Source organism: Furipterus horrens, unplaced genomic scaffold (genome assembly GCF_987537825.1).
Source record: "Furipterus horrens unplaced genomic scaffold, mFurHor1.1.pri manual_scaffold_17, whole genome shotgun sequence".
NCBI lineage: Eukaryota > Metazoa > Chordata > Mammalia > Chiroptera > Furipteridae > Furipterus > Furipterus horrens.
In genome coordinates this window covers 99,974,643-99,997,497 of record NW_028327187.1, presented here as the reverse complement: position 1 = coordinate 99,997,497, position 22,855 = coordinate 99,974,643, and the positions used below count along the sequence as shown (strand labels likewise).

At 39.1% G+C, this 22,855-nt stretch overlaps 1 protein-coding gene across 5 annotated transcripts in view; it reads left to right on the top strand.

Moving 5' to 3' along the window:
- The window catches only part of GK (glycerol kinase), a 68,550-nt gene that overhangs the window by 16,376 nt on the left and 29,319 nt on the right, over nt 1-22,855 (top strand). For 2 of the 5 annotated variants that reach the window (XM_090265456.1, XM_090265459.1), the window contains exons 4-12: nt 2,887-2,964; nt 9,619-9,702; nt 13,839-13,915; nt 16,520-16,657; nt 18,450-18,559; nt 19,063-19,129; nt 20,215-20,232; nt 22,059-22,094; nt 22,466-22,533. In XM_090265456.1, the coding sequence (XP_090121582.1) occupies nt 2,887-2,964; nt 9,619-9,702; nt 13,839-13,915; nt 16,520-16,657; nt 18,450-18,559; nt 19,063-19,129; nt 20,215-20,232; nt 22,059-22,094; nt 22,466-22,533 (676 nt within the window). The remainder of the gene's footprint in view (nt 1-2,886; nt 2,965-9,618; nt 9,703-13,838; nt 13,916-16,519; nt 16,658-18,449; nt 18,560-19,062; nt 19,130-20,214; nt 20,233-22,058; nt 22,095-22,465; nt 22,534-22,855) is intronic. The other 3 variants (XM_090265458.1, XM_090265457.1, XM_090265460.1) reach the window with 3 other exon arrangements.

The following is a 22,855-nucleotide window of genomic DNA, read 5'->3' as shown; positions in this document are numbered from 1 at the left end:
TTCTGAATACAAGTTAGAATGAGCCAATAAAAAAAGGTAATGTGAGGGGTTATAGAATAGTGACTCATAGATGCTGGCTAAGGGAGCCATCAGTCTGTTTGTGGAAAATTCATGTAGCGGGGAGGAATAGCAGGTTTAGTAGACCATGAATCATTGTTAGCCCACATTGTAAAGTTGTCACCTTCACAATGCTCCACGTTGGTAGCCTATGACCGGGGTCCCAGTGAGGTCTCTAGCCTCTGTTGTGCCCACAGTGCTGCTGGGGAATTCCTTCACGTGTCCTGCTTTGCCTAGTCTCATTCTCTGCAACTCTTTAACTCTACTCCCCAGTTATGATGACAATGAGAATGGCAGCAGTAAGTAACATTTATTGAGTGCTTACTCTGCACCAGACACTGATTTAATATGCATTAACTTAGGGATTCCTCACTGTAGCCCTGTAGGGTGCAGACTCTTATTGTCCTCATTTTACAGAAGATAAAGCTGAGACCTAGAGTTATGCTGCTAGGAAGCAGACGAATTAGAATCTGAACCCCAGCTGTTTGGCTTCAGAGCCTGAGCACTACCAAATAGTTCCCCAGACTTGAGATCCAACTTTTTCTAGGCTCCATTTCAGCAGATAACCTTATGTGCTTCACAGAATTGAGGCTCTGGGGCCTTAATTCTTCAACTTGCTGTTTCTGTATTTCATGTCGGATCTCTTGCCACCTTTCTGCCCTGCGTGGGACTCCTCCCTCCACCTGCGCATTAATCTCCTCCCCTTGTATCACTACAAAGATTAGGTTCATGTCCCATTGATTCCCAGCCTCCTTCCCCCCACCATTCTCCTATCTCTAGTCCTCCAAATGTGTATGCCTTCTGGTTTTTTTTTTCTCAAAGATTTTATTTATTTATTTTTAGAGAGAGGGGAATTGAGAGAAATAGAGAGGGATAGAAACATTGATGTGTGGCCTCTTACGTGCCCCCAACTGGGGACCTGGCCTGCAACCCAGGCATGTGCCCTGACTGGGAATCGAACCAGCTACCCTTTGGTTTGCAGGCTGGCGCTCTATCCACAGAGCCACACCAGCCAGGGCCCTTCTTTTTTTTTTAAAAAAAAAACACACCCCCAAATCTCTTCCTTTTACCTTATGCCTCTAAGTTTCCTCAGAGCAGAATCTCAATCATCTCCATACATCTAGAATAAGTGTTTAAAGGAAGTAAAATCTGCATGGGATAAAGATATTTTAGAACAAGGGAGCTGCTAGTTCCTTTCAACCCTGTGTTGGTCAGAATGTTCTTATGTTTTATTGTGGGTGTACAATTTGAGTAAATACAGATAGCTGCATGTTCCGAGCAGAGGAGGAATATGGCATACAGAGGCAGGGGCAGTGGAAGCGAACTGAATTGTCGAGCCTACACAAGGGAAGAAAAGACTTGAGGGACAAAATAGCTACTTTAGATATGACAGAGTGACATGTGACGGAAGGATTAATCTCATTCTGTGTATCTCCAAAGAATATAAATAAGATCTAAAGGTAGAAGCTACACAGAAAAGGACTTTTATTTTTCATAGCAAAGTTATGCAATAGAGACTTTTCCACCTCGAGAGAGGTAGTGGGTATCTCGTCACTAGTAGTGTTCTCTGAAAGGTCATGTGACAGGTGATCTTAGAGGAGATTTGAGCACAAGACATGTCATTGATTATATAAATAGCCTTTAAGGTTTGTCTTGATCTTAAATTCTGAAAGAGCTCAATTGTTTTTTAGCCCAGTATGTTTAACCTGGGCTATACAGTACAATTACCTAGGGAGTTTTAACAAAAAGTATTAATGCTCAAATCCCATCCCAGGTCAGATAAATCAGAATGTTTTGGCCAGGGCCTGGGCGCTGATATATTTTTTAAAGCTCTGCAGCTGATTCTAATGTACAACCAAATGTGAGAGCCTCTGATTTAGCTGAATCGAGCTGGAATTAAGCTGAATTGAATAAGAGGTATGGATTCATATTTCACTTAACAGTAACTTACTGTAATTGTAGCACTTGAGTTGTATGTAGGTCAGTATAGTGGAAATGCCATCACATATTGTACCTATGCCTGATTCAAACTCGTGTCTTTTTTTTTTCTTTTAGATTTTATTTATTTATTTTTAGAGAGAGGGGAAGGGAGGGAGAAAGAGGGAGAGAAACATCAATGTGTGGCTGCCTCTTGCCCACTCGCAATCAGGGACCTGGCCCGCAACCCAGTCACTTGCCCTGACTGGGACTCAAAGTGGTGACCCTTTGGTTCACAGGCTGGTGCTCAATCCACTGAGCCACACCAGCCAGGGCTCCTATGTTTTATATTATATTATTAAAATACAGAAATAAAATTGAATTTATAACTAGCCATAATATGCATTTGCCTAACGTAAGGGATCTTATCCATGGCTATTTTCTTTAAACACAGGTGTACACACACACACACACACACACACACACACACACACACACACACACTTGCATACACCTAGACGGGAGTTTCTTGTAGCGATTAGTAAATAAATGAATGGAGTGATTGTTGGTCTCTTCAGAATAATAAATAGGATACTGTAAATTTGGAAAGTGAATGCATTCCCATTTTATAAGGCAATCTGGGAGCCTTTTATTTGGATATTGATCTGGATTCATGTCATCTAGTGCTGGTGGCAAAGCAGGAAGGAGTCTGTAGCAATAAAAAGAAACACTTGACACTGGGTGTTCTTTTCCTGGCGCCACTCAAAGAAAATAAACTCAATACCACTGCAGATGTTCCAAATGTCTTTTTGAATTGTTCTGTTTAGTTGTACCCATAAAAACAATTGTCCTGAAGTAGTTTTCTGCTTGTCTAATGTTCTAGTCTCTTCTGTTTTAACTTTCTCTTCAAAGCTATTGGTGTCAGTAACCAGAGGGAAACCACAGTAGTCTGGGACAAGATAACCGGAGAGCCTCTCTACAATGCTGTAGGTAAGCTGCTGTGCATGGATGTCGCATGAAGGCCTTTCTCCACTTCCACATGTTGTCACGCTAAAATATCTGGCTAAAAAAAGCCTGCAATCATGATGCCTGTAATTTGACAGGATGGGCAGAGGAGTCCTTTTAAGAAATTCATTGTTTTATATGCCCACCATTTTTAGCCATTTATTCACATTGTGAATTAACTCTTTCCCATGTTCTCCCCCTGTTTTGATTATTTGTGTTATACAAGTGGGTCGCTGTTGCCAGAACTGTTTTGTAATGCCTGCTATTTCTGACACCTAAAAGAGATTTCAGCTCCTCCTCTTCCCTTCAAAAATCAAAATTACAAATGTTCGTGGTCATTTCTCTGTAAAGATCTGGTATACTTGGTCTTCCCACCCAGGATTTTGAATGGACTCTTCTGAGGTTATGAAAACAAAATCTCAAAATTTTAGCTCCTTCTGCTATAAGTTAGGCTATTTCAGTAGTTCAAAAACTCAAAATCTCAATTATACCACCATTAGATATCACGTCTTATTAAATGTAAATGACAGTGAGTATATTTTAACATCACTCGTAGCACATGACAATTGAGTACTGAATGATACTGTCACTTGTTAAAAGGAAAATTTCGTTCCAAATATATAATCACTAAAAGGCATCACTGTGTCACAGATAGGAAAGCACCATTTCTGTCAATAAAATACCAGGTTGTGGGGGGAGGAATGGAGGCAGAAATTGTCAGAAATGGGATGATTTATAGAGTGAGCTATTTTTACTTTACAGTGACATTAGTAATAGAGTTACTTTCGTGTCAATTTGAAGAAAGTGATATTGGAACAGAAAATATACTAAAAAAGGTGCCTTGTAAGAGTAGACTAAATCCTTTGGAAACCATCTTTATAAAAAACTAAGGCATTGAATGTTATTGTGCTATAAGAAAGCATTTAGTATGTCTTCTGCAGTTATGATTTCAAAAAGACTCAAAAACTGTCAAAGAATTGCAACTAAAGTTCCTGTTACACAAAAGTATGTCTTTTAAATATTTATTTTTGTCCTCATTCTCATGAGCAGCTCATTTTGAATATAAATAAAGCAGGATATTACAATTTAATGATTAGTACCTAAGAGAGTACTCTTTCACAAATCAACCAACTGCTTGAACTAGTTTGGGTTTTACTTTTTTCTTTTCCTAGTGAAAGAAAGAGCCTAGTCAAAGGAACCAGAAATTTCCTGTTAAACTCTAAGCTTGAATTAAATGATAACTCCAAGTCAATTTTTGGACTTTGAGTTGTCATTTTAAAGTAACGCAACTAGGTTAGTTGAAGTTATGCTTATAGTGAAGGATTCCAAGTAAATATTGTACCAGAAAAACTTTATTTGTGATATGCTTGTTTACTCATTTCTTCTTCTTCTGTGCCCCTCTGCCCCCTTCGCCCATTCTCTGTGTTTTGGAGTACTAATTCAAACCATACCTATGGAATATGAAGCACTTTTTCTGTACATGAGCCAAATGAATGTTTTGAGAACTTCTTGCGTGTTTAACGCTATACTGAGTGTGTTGTGGAGGATAGGAAATATTGGCTGTTTTTGTAAACAGTTTATAATCTAGTTTTGGAAAGTGGCTAACACAAAATTAGGAAATAGTTAATAAATTGTGTATTTCTAAGTTGAAGAAGAATTCGAGCAAGTACAGGTTTATATGGATATTGAATTTTTGGCATATCTTTGGAGAAGGTTGAACTCCATGTTAGGCCTCAAAGAATGTATTGTATTACATTAGGAAGAGGGAGAATTGAAGGATCGTGTAAATAAGCTATGAAGGTAAAAGTGTGTATACTTATTTCACCCAAGAAATACAGAAAAGAGAGTCTAAGAGAACTATGGAGTAAGATAAGGGAGGTCCAACATATTTGTAATTGGAGTCCCAAAAGGAAAGGAAAGAGGGATGGATGATAAAGTTTTTGCAAAGGGATGAAAAATATCAAGGCACAGAATCAAGAAGCATTTTGATCCCTGTGCAAGAAGAATACAGAAAGCCAAACATAAACATATGCTGAGCCTGAAGATAAAAAGGCAGATTGTAAAGTAAGCAGGGGATTCATCTCTTTGCAGTAAAATTGATACTGTGAATGAATTCATGGGATTAGTGCATGGAAATAGAGAATAGAGAGAAGGCAGATCAGCAAGAACTTTCAGAGGGAAGATACAACCTGTACTGTATGTTTGTAAATTGGACAGGACATAAAGGTGAGGGAAAAATAAAACAGGGCTACAGGGATTTTAGCCTGAGAGAACAGAAGGAAATTAAGTAATATTTAAGGGGCGCCAACCTGGGGGGAAAAAATGCCTTTCTTTTTTGGGTAAGGTGAGTATTGGCCTTGTGTTCAAAGCTAATTTCTGGGTAATTAGAAATCTGTGGCTCTTTTAGAAGATGATTGTTCAAAATGTATATTTAAAAGTAGGTAATACAGAGGGGATAGTTTTAGTTTATTATACATGAATTCACTATAGGAATGAATGTAAAATTAATTAATCCAATAAAAAATGTAGGTGCCTTTCTAGGCACCAGGTTCTGTAACGACCCCAAGGCACATAGTGACAAACCAGGGAGGCACAGAAGGCTAAGTGTAAGAATCTGGAAGAGAGAAGGGGTAACAGAAAAGGAGAGAGGAGTAATAATTCCCTGGGAAGAGAAGCCACTTAGTAATGACAAGGATGAATTCTGCCTCCCACTTATTTCACCAGGAAGACACTAAGGTGTCATATCTCCATGCAAATCTTCAGTTGAGAATATCAACATAATATTAAACCTTTAACAGCTTTATCTTAAAACAATACAAGGTGCAATTGAGTGAAACAAAATCCGATTTCTACATATCAATAGGAGCTCCTTTGTTTTGTTTATATTACAGTTTGGGTTTTGCTTTCTGTGTGTGTGTGTGTGTGTGTGTGTGTGTTCTTTCTTATTCCCTTTCTCTAGTCAATCTCTGTCACTCTAGGCCAGCCCTTTTCATTTTTCTCTATTTACTAAATATAACTAATGAGCAATATTTGCTATAGACAAGCATATCAGAGAAGTCTACATTTCTCTTTTTTAAAAATTGCCTTTCATTTGGCCTTTTCTTTATGGCTCAGGAGTCCTTGACAGGCCGTCAGCTCACTTATCCCAGTACAGTAATAGATAGGAGAATTTCAGTGTACTGTCAGTGGACATGAAATACGCTCATTGAAGAAGCTGAAGAGTGAGGAAGGCTGTTTGTTTTTGCTTGCAGTAAAGATGTGTTGGTATACTGACATCTTTTGGATACAATTATAAGCCTAGAAAAAAGTTTAAATGGATCCATTGAGGCGCAGATGGCCCATGTTAGTAGTTTAATATACTTTTAGAATCTGTGTGTTAATTCTTTGAGCAAGGTAAACATTGGCGTGGTATCTAAAATGAAGAAGTGTCCCTTTGCATCACTGCTTCCCAGTCACTGTCCCGTGATGTAGTCATTTACTGTTATGACCTCACAGGTGGATTGTAGGGGCTTTGTGGCCCCGGATCTGAACCGGGGCTTTGGCTGCTCTCGCCTGTCTTCCAGTATCCTCGCATTGTTTCCATCAATATTCTTTTCCAAAGAGTTCCTCCACCCCACTCCCTGCCATTTTTCTAAGCCTCTTTCTTCCAAAACCAACTTTATTAGTGAGTCATCTACATACCTTGGTGTCTCCGACCTACTGAAAAAAAGGTTGAGTTTATAAATACAACACAGACTAAACTGATGAAGATGTACCATACTAGCTAAGTGGTTTAAATGTCAGGTGGGGAAGACTGGAATGAATGATATCTAGTGCGTTCCCTGATGTTACCAGTGAAACGTTCTGGCTGAACTAGGATAGACCACAGTAAGGACTGATATCCAGGGAGGCAAAGGCCACTGATCGAAGACCTTCAGTCTATTAAAAGAGAACCACCAACAAAATTTTCCTTATTTAAATAGTCAAATAAAAAAAAAAAACTTTCTCCTAAGATGTTGGATTTAAAGGTCCCTATAACACATAACTCTTGTGGCTGAGTGTGCAATTTTAAACATTTCTCATCCTCTTTGCCTTTTTTTTTTTCTTTTTACATACTGATTAACTCTGGGCCAATGATTAATCCTGTGTAATAATCTGTTGAGATCTAAAAGAACCTTGGACTCAATTTTTAGAATCTTTTCTGGACTGGGTTAGGTTTCAGAGTATCAGCATAAATGAAAACCATACATGGCAAACCACCAAAATCTCCTAAGCATATTTGGTCTTAAACAACAAAAGTGTGATTCTATTCTTATTGTTTTACAGATGTTTTCCTTTTGTAAAATCTAGCATATTTAGCTTTATCGAGATCCACTTGATTTTTTATTATTTCAAGTCTTTTATGACACAGTTCAGTTCTACAAGTGCCTTCAATCCCGGGTAAAGAGATACAGCCATGTTTTGCAATGGTTGATTTCTGGCCAGTTTACATTTAAAATAACTGAATTAAAATAATACTGAATATAAACTGTAACTGAAAAATAAAATTTAAATTTAAAAAATGCAAAATAATGTAGCTGAATTAGATTTCAACTATGAGGTCTTTGTTCTTTAGTATTTCTTCATATTCTGTTTAAGACTATGACATCATCCTGGCTATACCTACATCATAGAGACTTAATTCTGGGTTCAGACTCGGGGTTCAGATCCTGGCTTTGCCACTTACTACCATTCTGTGCCTGTTCCTTCAACAGTTAAACTAGAGAAATTAAAAGTTGCGGACCTCATAGGTCTGAGGTGCACATCAGTGAGTTAATACATGCGGGGTATGTAAAACAGTACAGCCAACTACAAGGCTTCAGTAAGCATTAGCCCTGGCCACTGCTCTGAATTGGCTGATAGCGTTTTTAATCCAGGAATGCCAGAGGAAATGATTTATACATGACAGTTGTTCTTAGGGGAAATGCAGAGCCTACCCAGGGACATACTCACTTGTCTCAGTCATTATTGGCATTTTGGCATTTATACACCTAACAGCCCCCACATTTTTGGCATATGCATATATGTATTTTAATTCATCCCCTACCTCACTCCATCTTGCCTTTGTCCCCACCTGATCTCTGAAAGTGTCATCAGGGGCAGTCAACATAACCTCTTCCCCTTTGCAAACAACCTCTTACCCAGCTTAATTAATAGCTTAACTTTTGGCAAGTGGTAACACATGGCAGTTAAATTTGGTTTACTATTATTGTGTCTTTTGGGGGGGAAAATGACTCAATATCACTTTCTGTAGCTGTCAGCAGTCCTTGCTGAGGGTGTGTTCCCTGACCTGGAGCCTCCCATTCATCGCACTTCCTCTCAGGCCAGTAGCTCCTCATAACAACCCATCTCAGAGGAGAAGTATTATTTGCCTTTGCTTCTAGTCAACCAAAAGTAATCTAGGTGATCTCTAGTGTATTTTTTTCCTTAGGTACTTTCCCCTTCTACTGTTATGACTAACCAACAGTAACACAAATTTCTAAATATTCTAAAAATAATTTTTCCCTCCGTGCTGTTACTACATCACTAAACTAACCCTGGTCCATGGGCACTGAGGCAACTGCATTTCTCTTCATTCTTAAAACTTTGGTTTTCAGCATAAACCAAATCTAACAGACATAGTGGAAGTGACTATCCTCATCTGAGGACAGTTTTTTCATTGCTTTTAGAGAGAGAGGAAGGTGGGTAGAGAGAAAAAAACATTGATTGCCTTTCGTACACTCCCCGAGGGGGAACTGAACCCACAACCCAGGTATGTGCCCTGACTGGGAATCGAACCTGTGACCTTTCAGTCTATGGAAGATGCTCCAACCAACTGAGCCACATCGGCCAGGGTGGAAGTGAGTTTATTTAATACAAATGAAAAATTTTGGTCATCCAAGTTGGGTTTTGTTTTTTTTTTCTTTCATTACCAATTCATTTGATGGCCTGAACCATTTAAATCCAATTTACTTGGACTAAATGAGGGAGATGCCTTCTAGAAGCATTCTGTATAATATTCTGGACTCCCTAGCATCTATTTTTCATTTCTTTTTTTTTTTTTTTTAGTCACCTTGGAACTTAACTATTCCCTGTCCCTTCTAGACCTGATGTTTCTTTTTGTGGTGATGGCCTTCACCTCCAGCCACTTTAGCAGGGAAGCACTTCCTTGGGGCCATGCCTTCGTAAAGCAGCCCTTTCATGCCTTCCCACAGGTGGCCTCAATAGAGACTGCGACACTTAGCATGACTGTCTGACATCCCCTGTGAATGTGCTCACTCACTATATCACACAGCCTTGCAATCCAGTGGTTGAGTGAGTGGCCAGTAACTATCTAAGCCTCTTTTCTAACTAGGTTGCAGACATGTGGCCAGGTAGGGAAGAGTCATCCTGAACCAAAAACAGGTCTATACCTGCTCTCTGCTCAAATAAAAATCCTATTGAACCAGAGACTCTTGACTAGACCGTTCTTCCCCATGTCTCGTCTTTTTCTACGCTCAAATGTATAGAAAAAAAAAATTCATTCTGATGAACTTGCCCAAGCGAGTGAGCTGCCGTTTCCTAAGTGGTCAACAAGGGAACACAGACCTTGAATCTGGCCATCTCTAGCATGAATTGCCATTATTTCTCCTAATGCTCCAGCTGCTCCAGTTTCTCCTGGCCCTTCAGATCCAGTTGCCGTTGTTCCCTCTGGCTCTTCAGTTCCAGCTGCTGGCCCTTCCTCAGGTATCGGTGCACTGGCTCTTGCTCACTTCCCGGCCTCCCAACTTGGACATGCTAGGGGAAATTGACCACTGCCGCTGGATCTGGATCTGGCACTTCTTCTGATTGTTCTCAGAAATGACCTCCACAAGGGGCTTAGTCTTCCAGCTTGGGGTCTTCTCTTTGGCTTTTGGTCTCTTATTCTGCAAATCTAATTCTGCCATCTCAGCTTCTCTAATGAGTTTTCTAACTTTTTTGTGTGTTCTTAATTAATTTTGAGCATTTTGTGAATCGCTTAATAGTATACCAGCCACTGACATTTTTTTTTCTCTTTGGCAGTCCTACTAATTCACAGTATGTGGTTTTTTGTTTTTTTTTTTTAAAGATTTTATTTATTTATTTTTAAAGAGAGAGTAAGGGAGGGAGGAAGAGGGAGAGAAACACCAATGTGTGGGAGAAAAATATAAATGTGTGGTTGCCTCTCACGCGTCCCCAACAGGGGACCTGGCCCACAACCCAGGCACGTGCCCTGACTGGGAATTGTACCAGCGACCCTTTGGTTTGCAGGCCGGTGCTCAATCCACATGAGCCAGGGCTATTGTATGTATTCTAATTGTCTTAAACTTGTGAGCCATAAAAAACAAAGTATTATGCCAGCCCTCTGTGCTCATGGACTAATGGAAGGAGAGAAACTTTAGAGAGCATCTAGGTCAAATGCCTTGTTTTATATTCAGGAAATCCAGGCCACAAAGGGTAAAATGGCTTGCTGGACTCACATAGCTTGTTGGTTGCAAAGCTAGGAGATGTAGAACTTTGGTCTCCTGATTTCACTTCACACCAAGTGTTTTGACTCTTTCTGGTGAGGGGTTAATTCAGCAGATACCACTGTGGGTACTTGCAAGCTTTTAAATCAGGAGTGAAGTGCCTGGTTACTTAAGTGGCCCTTGTCAAGGAGCAACAGAGTCACAGAGCCACTGGACTCAGGGAACTATATAGCTGGTCGTCAGTTTGTCTTTTGTTTTATTTCAATAAATGATGGGAACAAATCTAGTATCCTAAAGAACGTGCCCTAGAAGAGGTTCTCAAGCTCTAGTATAATACTGAAGTACCTGGGATGCTTGTAACCTAAGCAGAGTCAGGCCTTCCTTGCCTAGACCTGCAGCCAGAATCCTGCAAGGTAGGGCCTGAGATGTGTGACTTCAAAGTTGTCCAGGTGGTTCTGGTGTGCTTTCTGGGCAAGAACAACTACTATGGAGTCTAGCAGTATTTCTTAAAGGGGTGTATTTAAAAGGTGTATTTCTGGGCCCTCTCCCCAGACCTATTATCCTAGAATTTCTGGGGGTGGGGGCGTCATCTTTGAACTCCCTAGTGATTGTTATGTTCATTAAAATATGGAAGAATGCTGATCTAGAAGGCTTTGAAGGTCTAGAGCAATGGCTTCCATGTGTCTTACTCGTTTTCCTTGGTAAGAAATATATTTTGCATAATGATCCAGCAAGCCCACAGAACTACAAGTTTCACTAACCAATACTGTCTTGCCAAGTTCAGTGAGCTAATATTTCCTAATCCATCCTATTTTATTTTTTCAAAGTAGGTCATCAAGACTCACTAAATTGTTTGGAAACCCCCTAACCCACTGTAGTTTGAAAAACCGAAGGTCAAGATGTGGTTGTTAATTCTACCCATCACGGATGGAAAACTTCTTTCTCCCAATTCCTCTACTTTACCCCATTACTGCCGTTAAGCCATTAACACCTGCTTGCCCCCTGAGGAAAGCCCACTTTTGTCACAGTCATACAATACTTCCACTGTGTACAAAAGGGGACTGCCCTTGTTCCTGGGACATAGGACATCTTGCCAACTTCTTGATGCTGCTGCTAATGGCTTGTAGCAATCACAGTGCAAGTAATAGAAAATTCAACTGCACTAAAAGGAATTTTTTTAAAAAAAGGAATTCTTTGCCCATGGAACCAGCAATTCGAGAGTAGCTTATTAGTTCAGGTGCTGATTTATTCCAGACGCAGTCACCGGGATCCCTTCAGGTCTGTCTTTTCTGGGATGCCTCCAGATGTGACTGATTCAGTTCTCTTCATGATGGCAGCAGCCCCCAGCCACACGCTCCCAACCTGGGCTGAGAAAACGGGCTCCTGCAGACCAAGCACAAATCTCAGCTGGGCTGATTAGACCCCTTGCTCTCTCCCGAAGCTACCTCTGGGGTCAGGGACAGGGTTCTGGAGCTGGGGGTGCAGTCAAATCTCAGGCAAACCACATGGCTGAAGGTGAGAGGATGATGATTGCCTGAAGAGAACAGGAACTGCTGCTCCCAGGAGCAAGATGAATGGGATGCTGGAGAGCAAATGCCGATGTCATCTATAGGCTGCGTGGTCTTCCTCTTCGCTTCCCGTTTCCTTGGTTGTGACATGCTTTTTGCTGCTTTGCACACCTGTGGAAACCAATAAGAGTGTCCTGAAGTCCATGATTTAAATGTCATGTGTGGTAGCCACTGTCAAAATCAAGCACAGCACACAAGGGAAATGGTCGGTCGGTTGGCAGCCGTCCGTCTCGAGAGACGATGGTGTAGCTTCTCAAGAGTCTATCTGCACCGCCGAGAATGGTTGTGCAGTCCGACTCGGGAGTGACACGGTATCTGTCTCCTCCCGTGTTGAATCGACATCTTCCGATGACGCTGGAGTGTCCTCTCCAGTGAAGCTGAAGCTACAGAGCCTGGGCAGGGTGATATGGAGGGTCTGCTGTTGCCCATGCAGCAGACCCCCCCTCTCTTCGCAGCTGAAGGGTCCAAGGGAAAGACGGAGTCAATACAGCTTGGCTTCAGGTGCGCCGCAGGAGTTGCCGGTGTTGACTACAACGTCAAACCGCCTTAGGGACTCCGGCTCCGGATTTTCTGTCGGGGTTTACTCCCTTAGCCTTTCCCCTGAAGAGGTATGCCGCAAGGCAGCGGAGGTTTTTTGGAGTCAGAGTTTTCCTTCTCTGAGGTGCCCTGACTGGAAGATCGAACCAGCGACACTTAGCTCGCAGGCCGACGCTCAATCCACTGAGCCAAACCAGCCAGGGTCACAAGGGAAATGACAGTTTAAGTAATTAGAAAGAATTGATTAAAGTTCACTACCGGAATTTTACTCGTTTTTAAATGAAGAGGAAGGAATTCTATAATTAAGAGTGCCCCACACTAGACAAGAACCGTTAGTATTCACAGGTGTCCTGGGCCAGTCTGTATAATCTTCCCGGGTGTCCTTGAAATAGGCTATGGGCCTGGATCTTTTCATTAGCCATCTGAGCACAGTTGGTATCTAAACACACCCAGTGGCCACTAACACAGTATAAGTGATAGAAGTGAAGAACAAAACTGCAATCGGGCAAATAAAGCTCAGCTGATACTATTGGTTACCTTTCACAGTTCCTCTTTCTCAAGCCTTTTGTCATGAAGCAGAACAGAAATACTTTCTACTAGGGGGATCAGATAGTGGGCAATAGTTATTTAGTTAAAAGTAATATTGATCTGTTAAAATGGGTTTTGGTTGTTTTGTTTTGTTTTTTACAAACTACCATGGAGAAAGAATGGTGAAATAGTTATTTTAATGATTCCAGGTTCTTGTCTAGTTTGACAGAATTTAATGTCAATAAGCATTTCATACATCAGAGACAAAATTTCATTCCCCCCCCCGCCCCCCGAGTAAGAGTATCAGGTTCTCTACTTTGTAACAGATTGCTCCCAAGTTTTGAAACATACATGCTTTATACATGGTATGGTGAGTCTGGGCTGTGCATTCTGCCCTGGCATCTAGACTGCCTAGCGTTCAGATTTTGTCTGCACTCACGTATTCTTAGAAATTCCATATCCAAAACATTTTTGGTTTTTTTTCTATAAAATGGATACAAAATAAGCATCCTAAGGTTTGTATTATTCTCCTAACTTGGTCTGTGATTTTGCATAAAAGCTTTAAATTCTCCCTCATAAATTTATTCTCTTCTAACAATATGCCCATTCATTTCTAATTTTCTAATTTCTGTCTTTTGAAAGCTATAGCATTTTAATTGCTTATGGAAACTAATCAGTCTCCTATCCTTGACAGTGATTTCATTAAGATCTGATTTTATTTTAATGAAAATTTTCATATATATTATTATATTTTGGTCTATAGTGTGGCTTGATCTAAGAACCCAGTCTACCGTTGAGAACCTTAGTAAAAGAATTCCAGGAAATAATAATTTTGTCAAGGTAAGAGAGCTCTTCTAAAGTATACTATTAGAATGCTCGTTAAAACATTTAGAGATTTCACCAAAAAGACTGTTCTGGCCTTACAGCTTATTACACAATAGTTATTTGATACAATGTATAGAGTATTTCTCTGCAGATAATTGAGGACAACTCAAGTCTTTTCTCTATTCCTTATCCTGTGGTTGATGGGAGGAATAATATTCCAAGGTTGGTAGGCTGGAGGGAATTATAAAGTATCGCTGGTCATGGCATATTGCCTGGGGTGGGGGGTGCTTCCTATAATTGAACCCTGACTTTCACTTGTTTTCTGCTGTCCATCAAAGAGAGTTCTGGGTGCTTTTGAGTGTTCAGGCATCTGGATTCAGGGAGAGAAAGTAGAATGAACTGTAGTGTACATTTCCACTCTCTTCCTGTGAAAGTGGCTAATAAAAAATTGCCTAGTGTTCAGTCCTTACATACATCTCTCTTCAGATAAATGAAGAGGGAGGGAATTTTTGAAACCAGCAGGGTATTTTTCTTAGCAAGTTCAAGGCCAAATTTTCCTAGTGCCCAAACAAAAAGTTCTGGTCTTTGGTTTATCCCCTCTATATTTTTCAGTGGGACTCCTATGACAATTGATTCTTGGTTTTGAAACTGGTGTTCAGATCCTATTAATTACAGCAGCTTAACAAACCATTCCCTGCTCCCACCCACCCACATAACTTCAGGCTAGTCCTGAATATACCCTTACCATTTTTTAAAAAAGGTTTTATTTATTCATTTTTAGAGAGAAGGGAAAGGAAGGACAGAGGGAGAGAAACATCAATGTGTGGTTGCCTCTTGCATGCCCCCGACTGGGGACCTGGCCCGCAACTCAGCCATGTGCCCTGACTGGGAATCAAACCGGTGACCCTTTGGTTCACAGGCCAGCACTCAATCCACTGAGCCACACCAGCCATTTTGTATTCCTCTTTCTCACCCTGTCCAATCTTCACCCCTACCTCCAGCTACACTTTGCTTCAAGGAATGCATGTTTTTCTCTCCAGTGCCATTTTAGGCAACTTTTACACTTTTTACCTAAGTCGTGAAAATGAGACAATGTATACTACTTCACTATTAGTATTGTGGGGGAATATTCTCATAAATTATTTCATTTCATTATGTTTGATCATTGATGTATTCTTTTTCTGGGAAAGCTAGAAAACCATGAGTTAAGACTATTAACTTATAGGATGCATGAAAGTATTACATACTTTTGTTTGAATTTTCCTTTTTTTAAAAAAGATTTTATTTTTATTTATTTTTAGAGAGAGGGTAAGGGAGGGATAATGTGAGGAGAAACATTGGTGTGCAAAAGAAACATCAACTGGTTGCCTCTTGCTTGTCTCCAACTGGAGATACAGCCCGCAACCCCGGCATGTGCCCTGACTAGGAATCGAGCCAGTGAACTTTTCAGTTCACAGGCTAGCACTCAGTCCACTGAGCCACACAAGTCAGGGCATGGTTTGAGTTTTCTTACCAAACATATCCATAGGAGATAAATGGAAAAAAAGATCACTTTCTGTAGTTAGGAGATAAATGAGGACACTAAGGATGGGGACGGGAAAGATAGTAGCATTGTTTTGATTTATGTATTTCCTTAACCACTTTTGTCAGCCCTTATAAAAAATTTGGTATTTAGTATGCAAACAAAAATAAGAGTTGGACCTGATCCATTCTCAAGGAAGATTAGTAAGCCCATATGTGTTTTATTATTACACTTTAACCTTTATTCAGTCCACCCTCCCTTTGTTTATAATCTATTCGCTCACTTAGGCAGCTACTTTCTTACATAGGGCAGCTCCGTTTTGCTTTAATCTGGTGTGTCTCTGAGCTCTACTTTATTCTCCACTAATTTTATATTATATTACTTGAATATGAATGCGTGTATATATATATATATATTTATAATATATATTTTTAAAGATTTTATTTATTTATATTTAGAGAGAGGGGAAGGGAGGGAGAAAGAGAGGGAGAGAAACATCAATTTGTGGTTGCCTCTCACATGCCTCTGACTGGGGACCTGGCCCGCAACCCAGGCCTGTGCCCTGACTGGAAATCGAACTGGCGATCCTGTGATTCACAGGGCCGGCACTCAATCCACTGGGCCACACCAGCCAGGTTATATATTTATAATATATATTTTTATGCACATAAATATAATGTTAAGTCTTAAATGTTCTAGAACAAATTTTTCTGGTTTTGATCATTAGTTTATAATCTGATATACTTCCTGATTGTAATAGTTTAAATATTACTTTCATGGAATATAAAATAAAAAGCAGAGCTTTGGACTAGGTTAATACTAACTCATCACAAAAGTCTAGATTACGGGGCGCTGTGCCATATAATATTTCTCTTTACCTTGCTACGTGGCTGCTCTTTGAACTGCAAACATATCACTGATCTTTGTTCATAAGCATGCTTTCCTGTGTCATGAGATAAGTAAGTCAAGTATTTTTATCCATCATATCGTGGGATTGCCTTTAAGGCCACTGAATATTGTGTGATTTGTGGAGGTTTTTGGTTTGGTGTTTTGTTTCATTGTAAACTGTTATGAATTTCATTTGCAATTGTTTTTAGTCCAAGACAGGCCTTCCACTTAGCACTTACTTCAGTGCTGTGAAAGTCCGTTGGCTTCTTGACAATGTGAGAGAAGTTCAAAAGGCTGTGGAAGAAGATAGAGCTCTCTTTGGGACCATTGATTCATGGCTTATTTGGGTATGTTTCAACGGAATGCCTGTATGGAGAAATTTTTTCCAGAAAAATTTTTAGACTGCCTTGTCTGCTATCTATTTTCTACTAAGAGTTCAAACTTTTTAGTTGGCAGCATTATTCAGAAAAGCCACTCAAGAAATAGCAGAACGTTTCAGTCTCCATTTGAGAGGAGCATTTTTGCCTACTTGCTCTTTATTTTTTTCTTACCTAATTTCAGTAAAAATGGAGGATGATTACCAAAACCATGTCTCATATGTTTTCTTTAGAATAAGTAATTTAAGTAATTAGTACTTGGTAATTTAAGTAGCCTTTCTTCTTGCCTATCATGAAGTTTTCCACTAGCCATTGTTTAGAAGAAATAACTATTGCACATGGTAAAACACCTACGCTACTTTTTTAGCTGTCTCTTATTTAATTAAGCCATAATATGAAAAATCATAGAGGACATTTTCTATACATAATCTTTTTGCCTAAGCTGAACATGGATAAGTAGAGCTAACATTTCAAACGTGTCGCAGATATGTCTTTCAAAGTACATGTTCTCTCTCACTTTCTCTCTCTCTCTCATTTTTATTATAACTATTGTCAAATATACCCAAAAGCAGAGGGAATAATGTAACAAACCTGTATAGCAGTGAGCCGGCTACAGCAATCAAACTCTGGCCAATCTTATTTCAACTATACTCACATACTCTTTCTCCCCACAGATCATTGTAAAGCAAATCCCAGACATGTAATCTCATTTGTAAATATTTCAGTATTTTTAACATTCAGGGAGCTTCAAGGGAATATTGTCCCTATCCTTTCCAACCCGATGTGCTATTCAGAGCCTGCCCCGCCACGCACACACACCCATGTTAGCAGGCTGTGCTTTGTGCTCATGACCAGGAGTTTTCATACATGTCAGTCACAGTCGAAATAGTACTGACAATGTGACAATAGCCTGGAAGTAAAATAAGGCACGACGTGGGAGCCGTGAGCTGCAGGGGACTCAAGGGAGCTATCTGTCTCCACTTTTGTTCCTTTCTTACCTCATTGCTTCAACATAAAAGAAAGAAGCAGTTTAAAAAAATAAAATAAATAATAATAACAATAAAGATTTAAAAATAATTCTTAAAATTTTTTTTAAAAAAATAAGCAACAGCGGTTTCGGTTCTGGTCTGACGATGTTAACAACAGAAAGTTTAAAGCTCTACAGGCACAGCCCAGCGAGAATTCCAAAACAAACCGAAAAGAAACAGCAGCAGGCAACACAGAGTTTCGTAAGATCCTGAAAAGGCAGACATTTCAATTATTCCACTTTGCCAGATTTAGGAAATGTCTGCATTTTCCAGAGATAAGAGGATGAAAACAAAACTGGGTTTCTGTTGAACTGTCAGTTAATTATTGGAGAACCATGCCATCTACGACAGTAGCCACTTTTGCCCTAAATGTGGCCAGTCTGAGTCGCGATGTGCTGGGAGTGCAAAATGCACACGGCATTTCAAAGAGTTAGTACCAAGAAAAGGGTAAAACGTCCCAGTGGCAAAAGGATATTTGGATATATTGGGTTGAAATAAAATGTATAGTAGTATTAAAATCAATTTCACCTGCTTCTTTACATTTTTTAAATGTAGCTGGTAGAACATGTTAAATTACAAATGTAGCTCACATTCTATTTCTATTGGACACTGCTGAAAACTGGGAAATAAAGTAATTAAAACACGCCATTCTCCTGCTTTTTATGCTCTTGAACAAAATGTGAATGAAATTGCAAATAAGCGCAGATGTAAGATGTTCTTTTTCTGCTGTCTAGAGTTTGACAGGAGGAACCAATGGAGGCGTCCACTGTACTGATGTGACAAATGCAAGCAGGACGATGCTCTTCAACATTCATTCTTTACAATGGGATAAAGAGCTCTGCGAGTGAGTTATGTCTGCCCCTAAGAAGAGTTTTCCAAATTATGTTACCTCGTTGTGACCTAAATCTCATTCTTCTCAGACATCCGTGAAACACCAACCTTTAAATGTTGCTATTTCAACCACAATATACAAGTCTATGTTGTGTATTGTTTTAAGAGAAATTAGTGTGGCATACACAATAAAATGGCCAATTAAACAATTGCCTTGATTATTCTTGATTATTGCCTCGATTTCAAGGAAGGTTAGGTGCCTTTAGCACAGTACTTTGGTTTCTGAGTGCTTTTTATTTTTTATTGATTGGTTTGTATAAAATTAGAACGTTAAATATCTAGGCATACAACTATGTTCTGCTGGTTTATTTGTTACTACTTAATTTTATATTCAAATACATCCATTTACTAACTGTTGCTTACATTTTTTGCCATTCAATGCATATAAATGTTTCTAGATATTTACATACTTAAAAACAGTGTTAAATACCCAATCTTATCTTATTGTTTCTTCAGATTTTTTGGAATTCCAATGAAAATTCTTCCAAATGTCCGGAGTTCTTCTGAAATTTATGGTTTAATGGTAAATATACATTTTCATTTTTAAAAACTTTACTATTCAGAATTTAAATGTCAATTATGCTACATTTGATAGTTTGAGAGTTGTGACTTGCCTGATTGTTGGTAGTTTGTAAAGTAATAATTTAGTATTTAAAGACTTTTATAACTTAAAAGTGGTAAAGTTTTTACCAATCATTTTATACTTTATATATTTGAATTGGCTTTTCTTTGAGTATTGTACTTAGAATTATTACTGGGATAATCTAATGACAGAGGATGGCATGGGAATGTTTTGAGCTATTTTATTATTTTAATCTAAATAACTATTTACTAGTTGTGGTGTCTGCTTTTAATTTATAGGAAGGTCTCTTCACAATTTAGTAGTGCTCTTTTCTGTGTTGAATCTCTTTATTTTAAAATTTTATTTTTATTTAAATATAGTTGGTATACAATCTCTTTTACTGGCCAAACCATGTTTTAGATTACATCCTTTGTTAGCCCGAGTACAACTTTAGCAAAGAAACTGAATGCAAAGGGTCTGCTTCTGATATGGGGTTGCTAATTAAACTGGGTTCTATAGTGGACATTTTTACTGTCATTTTCATGGAAACTCTCTGAGAAAAAGTAGTTTCAGCAAAAAAATGTGCTTAGCATCATTGAAATATCTCTTGATTACATGTCAGGGATGAAAAGCTCTAGGAGGATTTGAACTGATGTTTGAACACCAAAATTTGGAATTTATGGTAAAACTTAAAATTGCAAAAAATATTTAGACATTTCATGGCAAATATTAGAAACTCTACAGAGTTACTAATAAGTTGAACATTACATGTTCTGCACAAATCTTGAGCAAGAATTCTTGAATGATCCATTCATAATAAAGCCTTTTAAGGCAGCATGGAGCTTTTTAAAGGATAGTTACTGCTTATTGTTAAAGTGCTTTGATGATTTTATAGCTGTCTGCAAACTGACTTGAATCAGAGACATAACACAATTCTTGAGAAACCGTTTCAGAGGATGGTTGAAAAAGCATTAAACTGGCCTAGTTTTCTTTTGCATTTCAAACATTATGCTTCTGTCCCCCTTTTTCCCCCTTGCTGACTATAGAAAATCTCTCATAGCCTGGTGAGTAGGTTGCCCACCAATTATTCTACCCATTCACTCGGAAAAGATACAGTGCATTTCCATTTAGTTTGAAACAAGCAGAAGTCCATTTACCAAATGGAGCGATCTAGAATCATGACTCTTCAAATTATTATAAGCTCTAGTCTAGCTGTAGGGTTTTTTTTTTTTTAAGTTTCATCTTATTTGTTTGTTTTTAAGTTTTCCTTAAGACTGAGAGTGATGTTTCAAAATAAAAGTCTACGGTAGTTTCCTGGCATGAGAAATTCTGATTTCCCTGTTACAAAGTACATTTGTGATGTGCTTTGAGCTTTAGCATAATAGGAAAGTTAGATGGAGTTTTTCAATGTCCTAAACATCTACTTTGACCAACCTTTCAGACCAGTTAGTTGGAAATGCACTGTCACTTTTTCTGCATGCTTCACCAGAGGATGTTCCCAAGATTCTTCTAGAGACCCCCTTCCTGTGACAAAAAAGGAACATGTTCCGTGCCTGACCTCATATAGTAGATCCTGCTGGTAGTTGGAAAATAACATCAATAGTATAAGCAAAGCCTTCTTTTAGTATTTAAATATATGAAGCTAGACAGCCTCTAGGTTCCCTTTTGTGAAATTTATCTTTCACTTAATACCCAGGTTCAGGTTTGCTAAGATTATATACAGGAAATAAAAATAGCAGTCTTAAATGAACAAGAAAGCATGAAAGAAAGAAAATAACATCCACGATCTGAAGGTATTTTCTGTTCTGTAAAGAGTTTCCATGTATATGCTATTATTTCCTTATCAGAGCCATGTGAGGCCTGTTCTTACCCTCACTCTAACAAATATGAAGCCCCAAGCTCCCAGCCACCAGACCTGCCCACAAATGGGACCAGTTGTGAGAGAGGAACATCAATCAGTTGCCTCTCTCATGCCCCCAACTGGGGACCTGGCCTGCAACCCAGGCCTGTGCCCTGACTGGGAATCGAACCAGCAACCTTTTGGTTTGCAGGCCAACAATCCACTGAGCCACACCAGCCAGGGAGGGTCCAGAGCTTTTATTTGGTGCTCTTCTTAGTACATCACACCTGTACTCAGGGATCGTATTCCTTTCCCTTAATTCCTTAATACTAGGACATATTGCTTTGTGTTAGTGTATATTTCTTTTTTAAAATAAACTTCGTTGAAGTACACAGTCAGCCACTTTTATATCTTGTTTTTCTTCCTAGAATTCTGGCCATACTTGATGAAAATTAAAACCACTACTTATCACATAAATTAGCTCTTGCTTATCTAAACTTAAAAAATGACGTTAGCTATGAGCAAATAGTACCCAATACCTGAACATTGTTGTTTCTTATCTTAAGAGCAGTCTGGGTAGAAAAAATAGTTGATAAAATGCAGTCTTCCAAAATAAATAAGTTCCATGCTGATCTGACAGCATTTTAAAGAATGTGTTTGTCTTTTCTTAGTAATGGCGATAATAGCAAAGTGCTAATGCCTTCAGCATTCATGTAGGCCAGGTCCCATTTTGTAGATAAATAAATCAAGGCACAGAGAAGTGTTAGCAACCTGCTCAGTGGCTTAATACTAACAAGAAGTAGAGCCCACATCTCCTGACTCCCAGTCCAGTGTTTCATGTCCATTCTCCAATGTGCCATGTCTCTTCTTGTCGTTTTAGGAATACTTCTAATATCTGTCTTTGAACCACTCATGTAGTTGAAACACTTGCTTTGTCTTGTCCGCCCCACATGCTCTGGCATGTCACTATTCATGTTCGTTCCTAGTACAGTTATGTTAGTAGAGCCAACAATTTCTGATGACTCATAATCCTTTTTAAATTTTTATTAGAAAGCTGGGTCCTTGGAAGGTGTGCCAATATCTGGGGTAAGTTTCATCACCTAACATCTCACTGCTACCTCCCCACCCTCACTTCTTCCACGTTAAGGCTTTCTTCCTTTGTCTTCATCAATCCGTCCCTTCCTAAACTGTAAAGGAAGTAAGAGTAGCAAAACTGGCTAATTCTTGTTCTTGTGTGGATTGAGAATCTTTTGAATAAATTAATTGTGACACCCCCTTCCCATACCTATTATCTCAAAGGGGTATTAACAAATAGGAAGTGGCCAGAGGGAGGCGATGCAAAAGAAACCATAATTCATTCCTTGACAAATAAGAAAGGAAAACAAATCCTATGGCTCCTCTAAAAAGGAAGTAAATCATATTGTCTTAGTGTCTCTTATTGTCATTTACACTTGCAGTGTTTGGGGGACCAGTCCGCTGCATTGGTGGGACAAATGTGTTTCCGAGATGGACAAGCCAAAAATACGTGAGTTTAAGAAACAGACCTAAAAACCAACGGTGTTCTGTTTGTTTTTTCCTTTGGTGCTTTGAATGAGGAAACGCTTTAGCTCTGTCAGATAAAATGCACTATGCCATGTGTAGACACGTCGATGAAACTTCTGAAGACCTTCATTTATAAAGTTCAATATCTTTTCCATCCAAAAACTAAATTTTGGTTTACAGTATATTCATGGCTTTTGGGGAGAGGTTGGCAGGGAGGGCTGAGCAGGGGTGAGGAAGAGCCATGTTTAAAATGACAACTTTCAACATATTGTTCCTGCCCTAGACTTCTCACTATGACTAGAAAG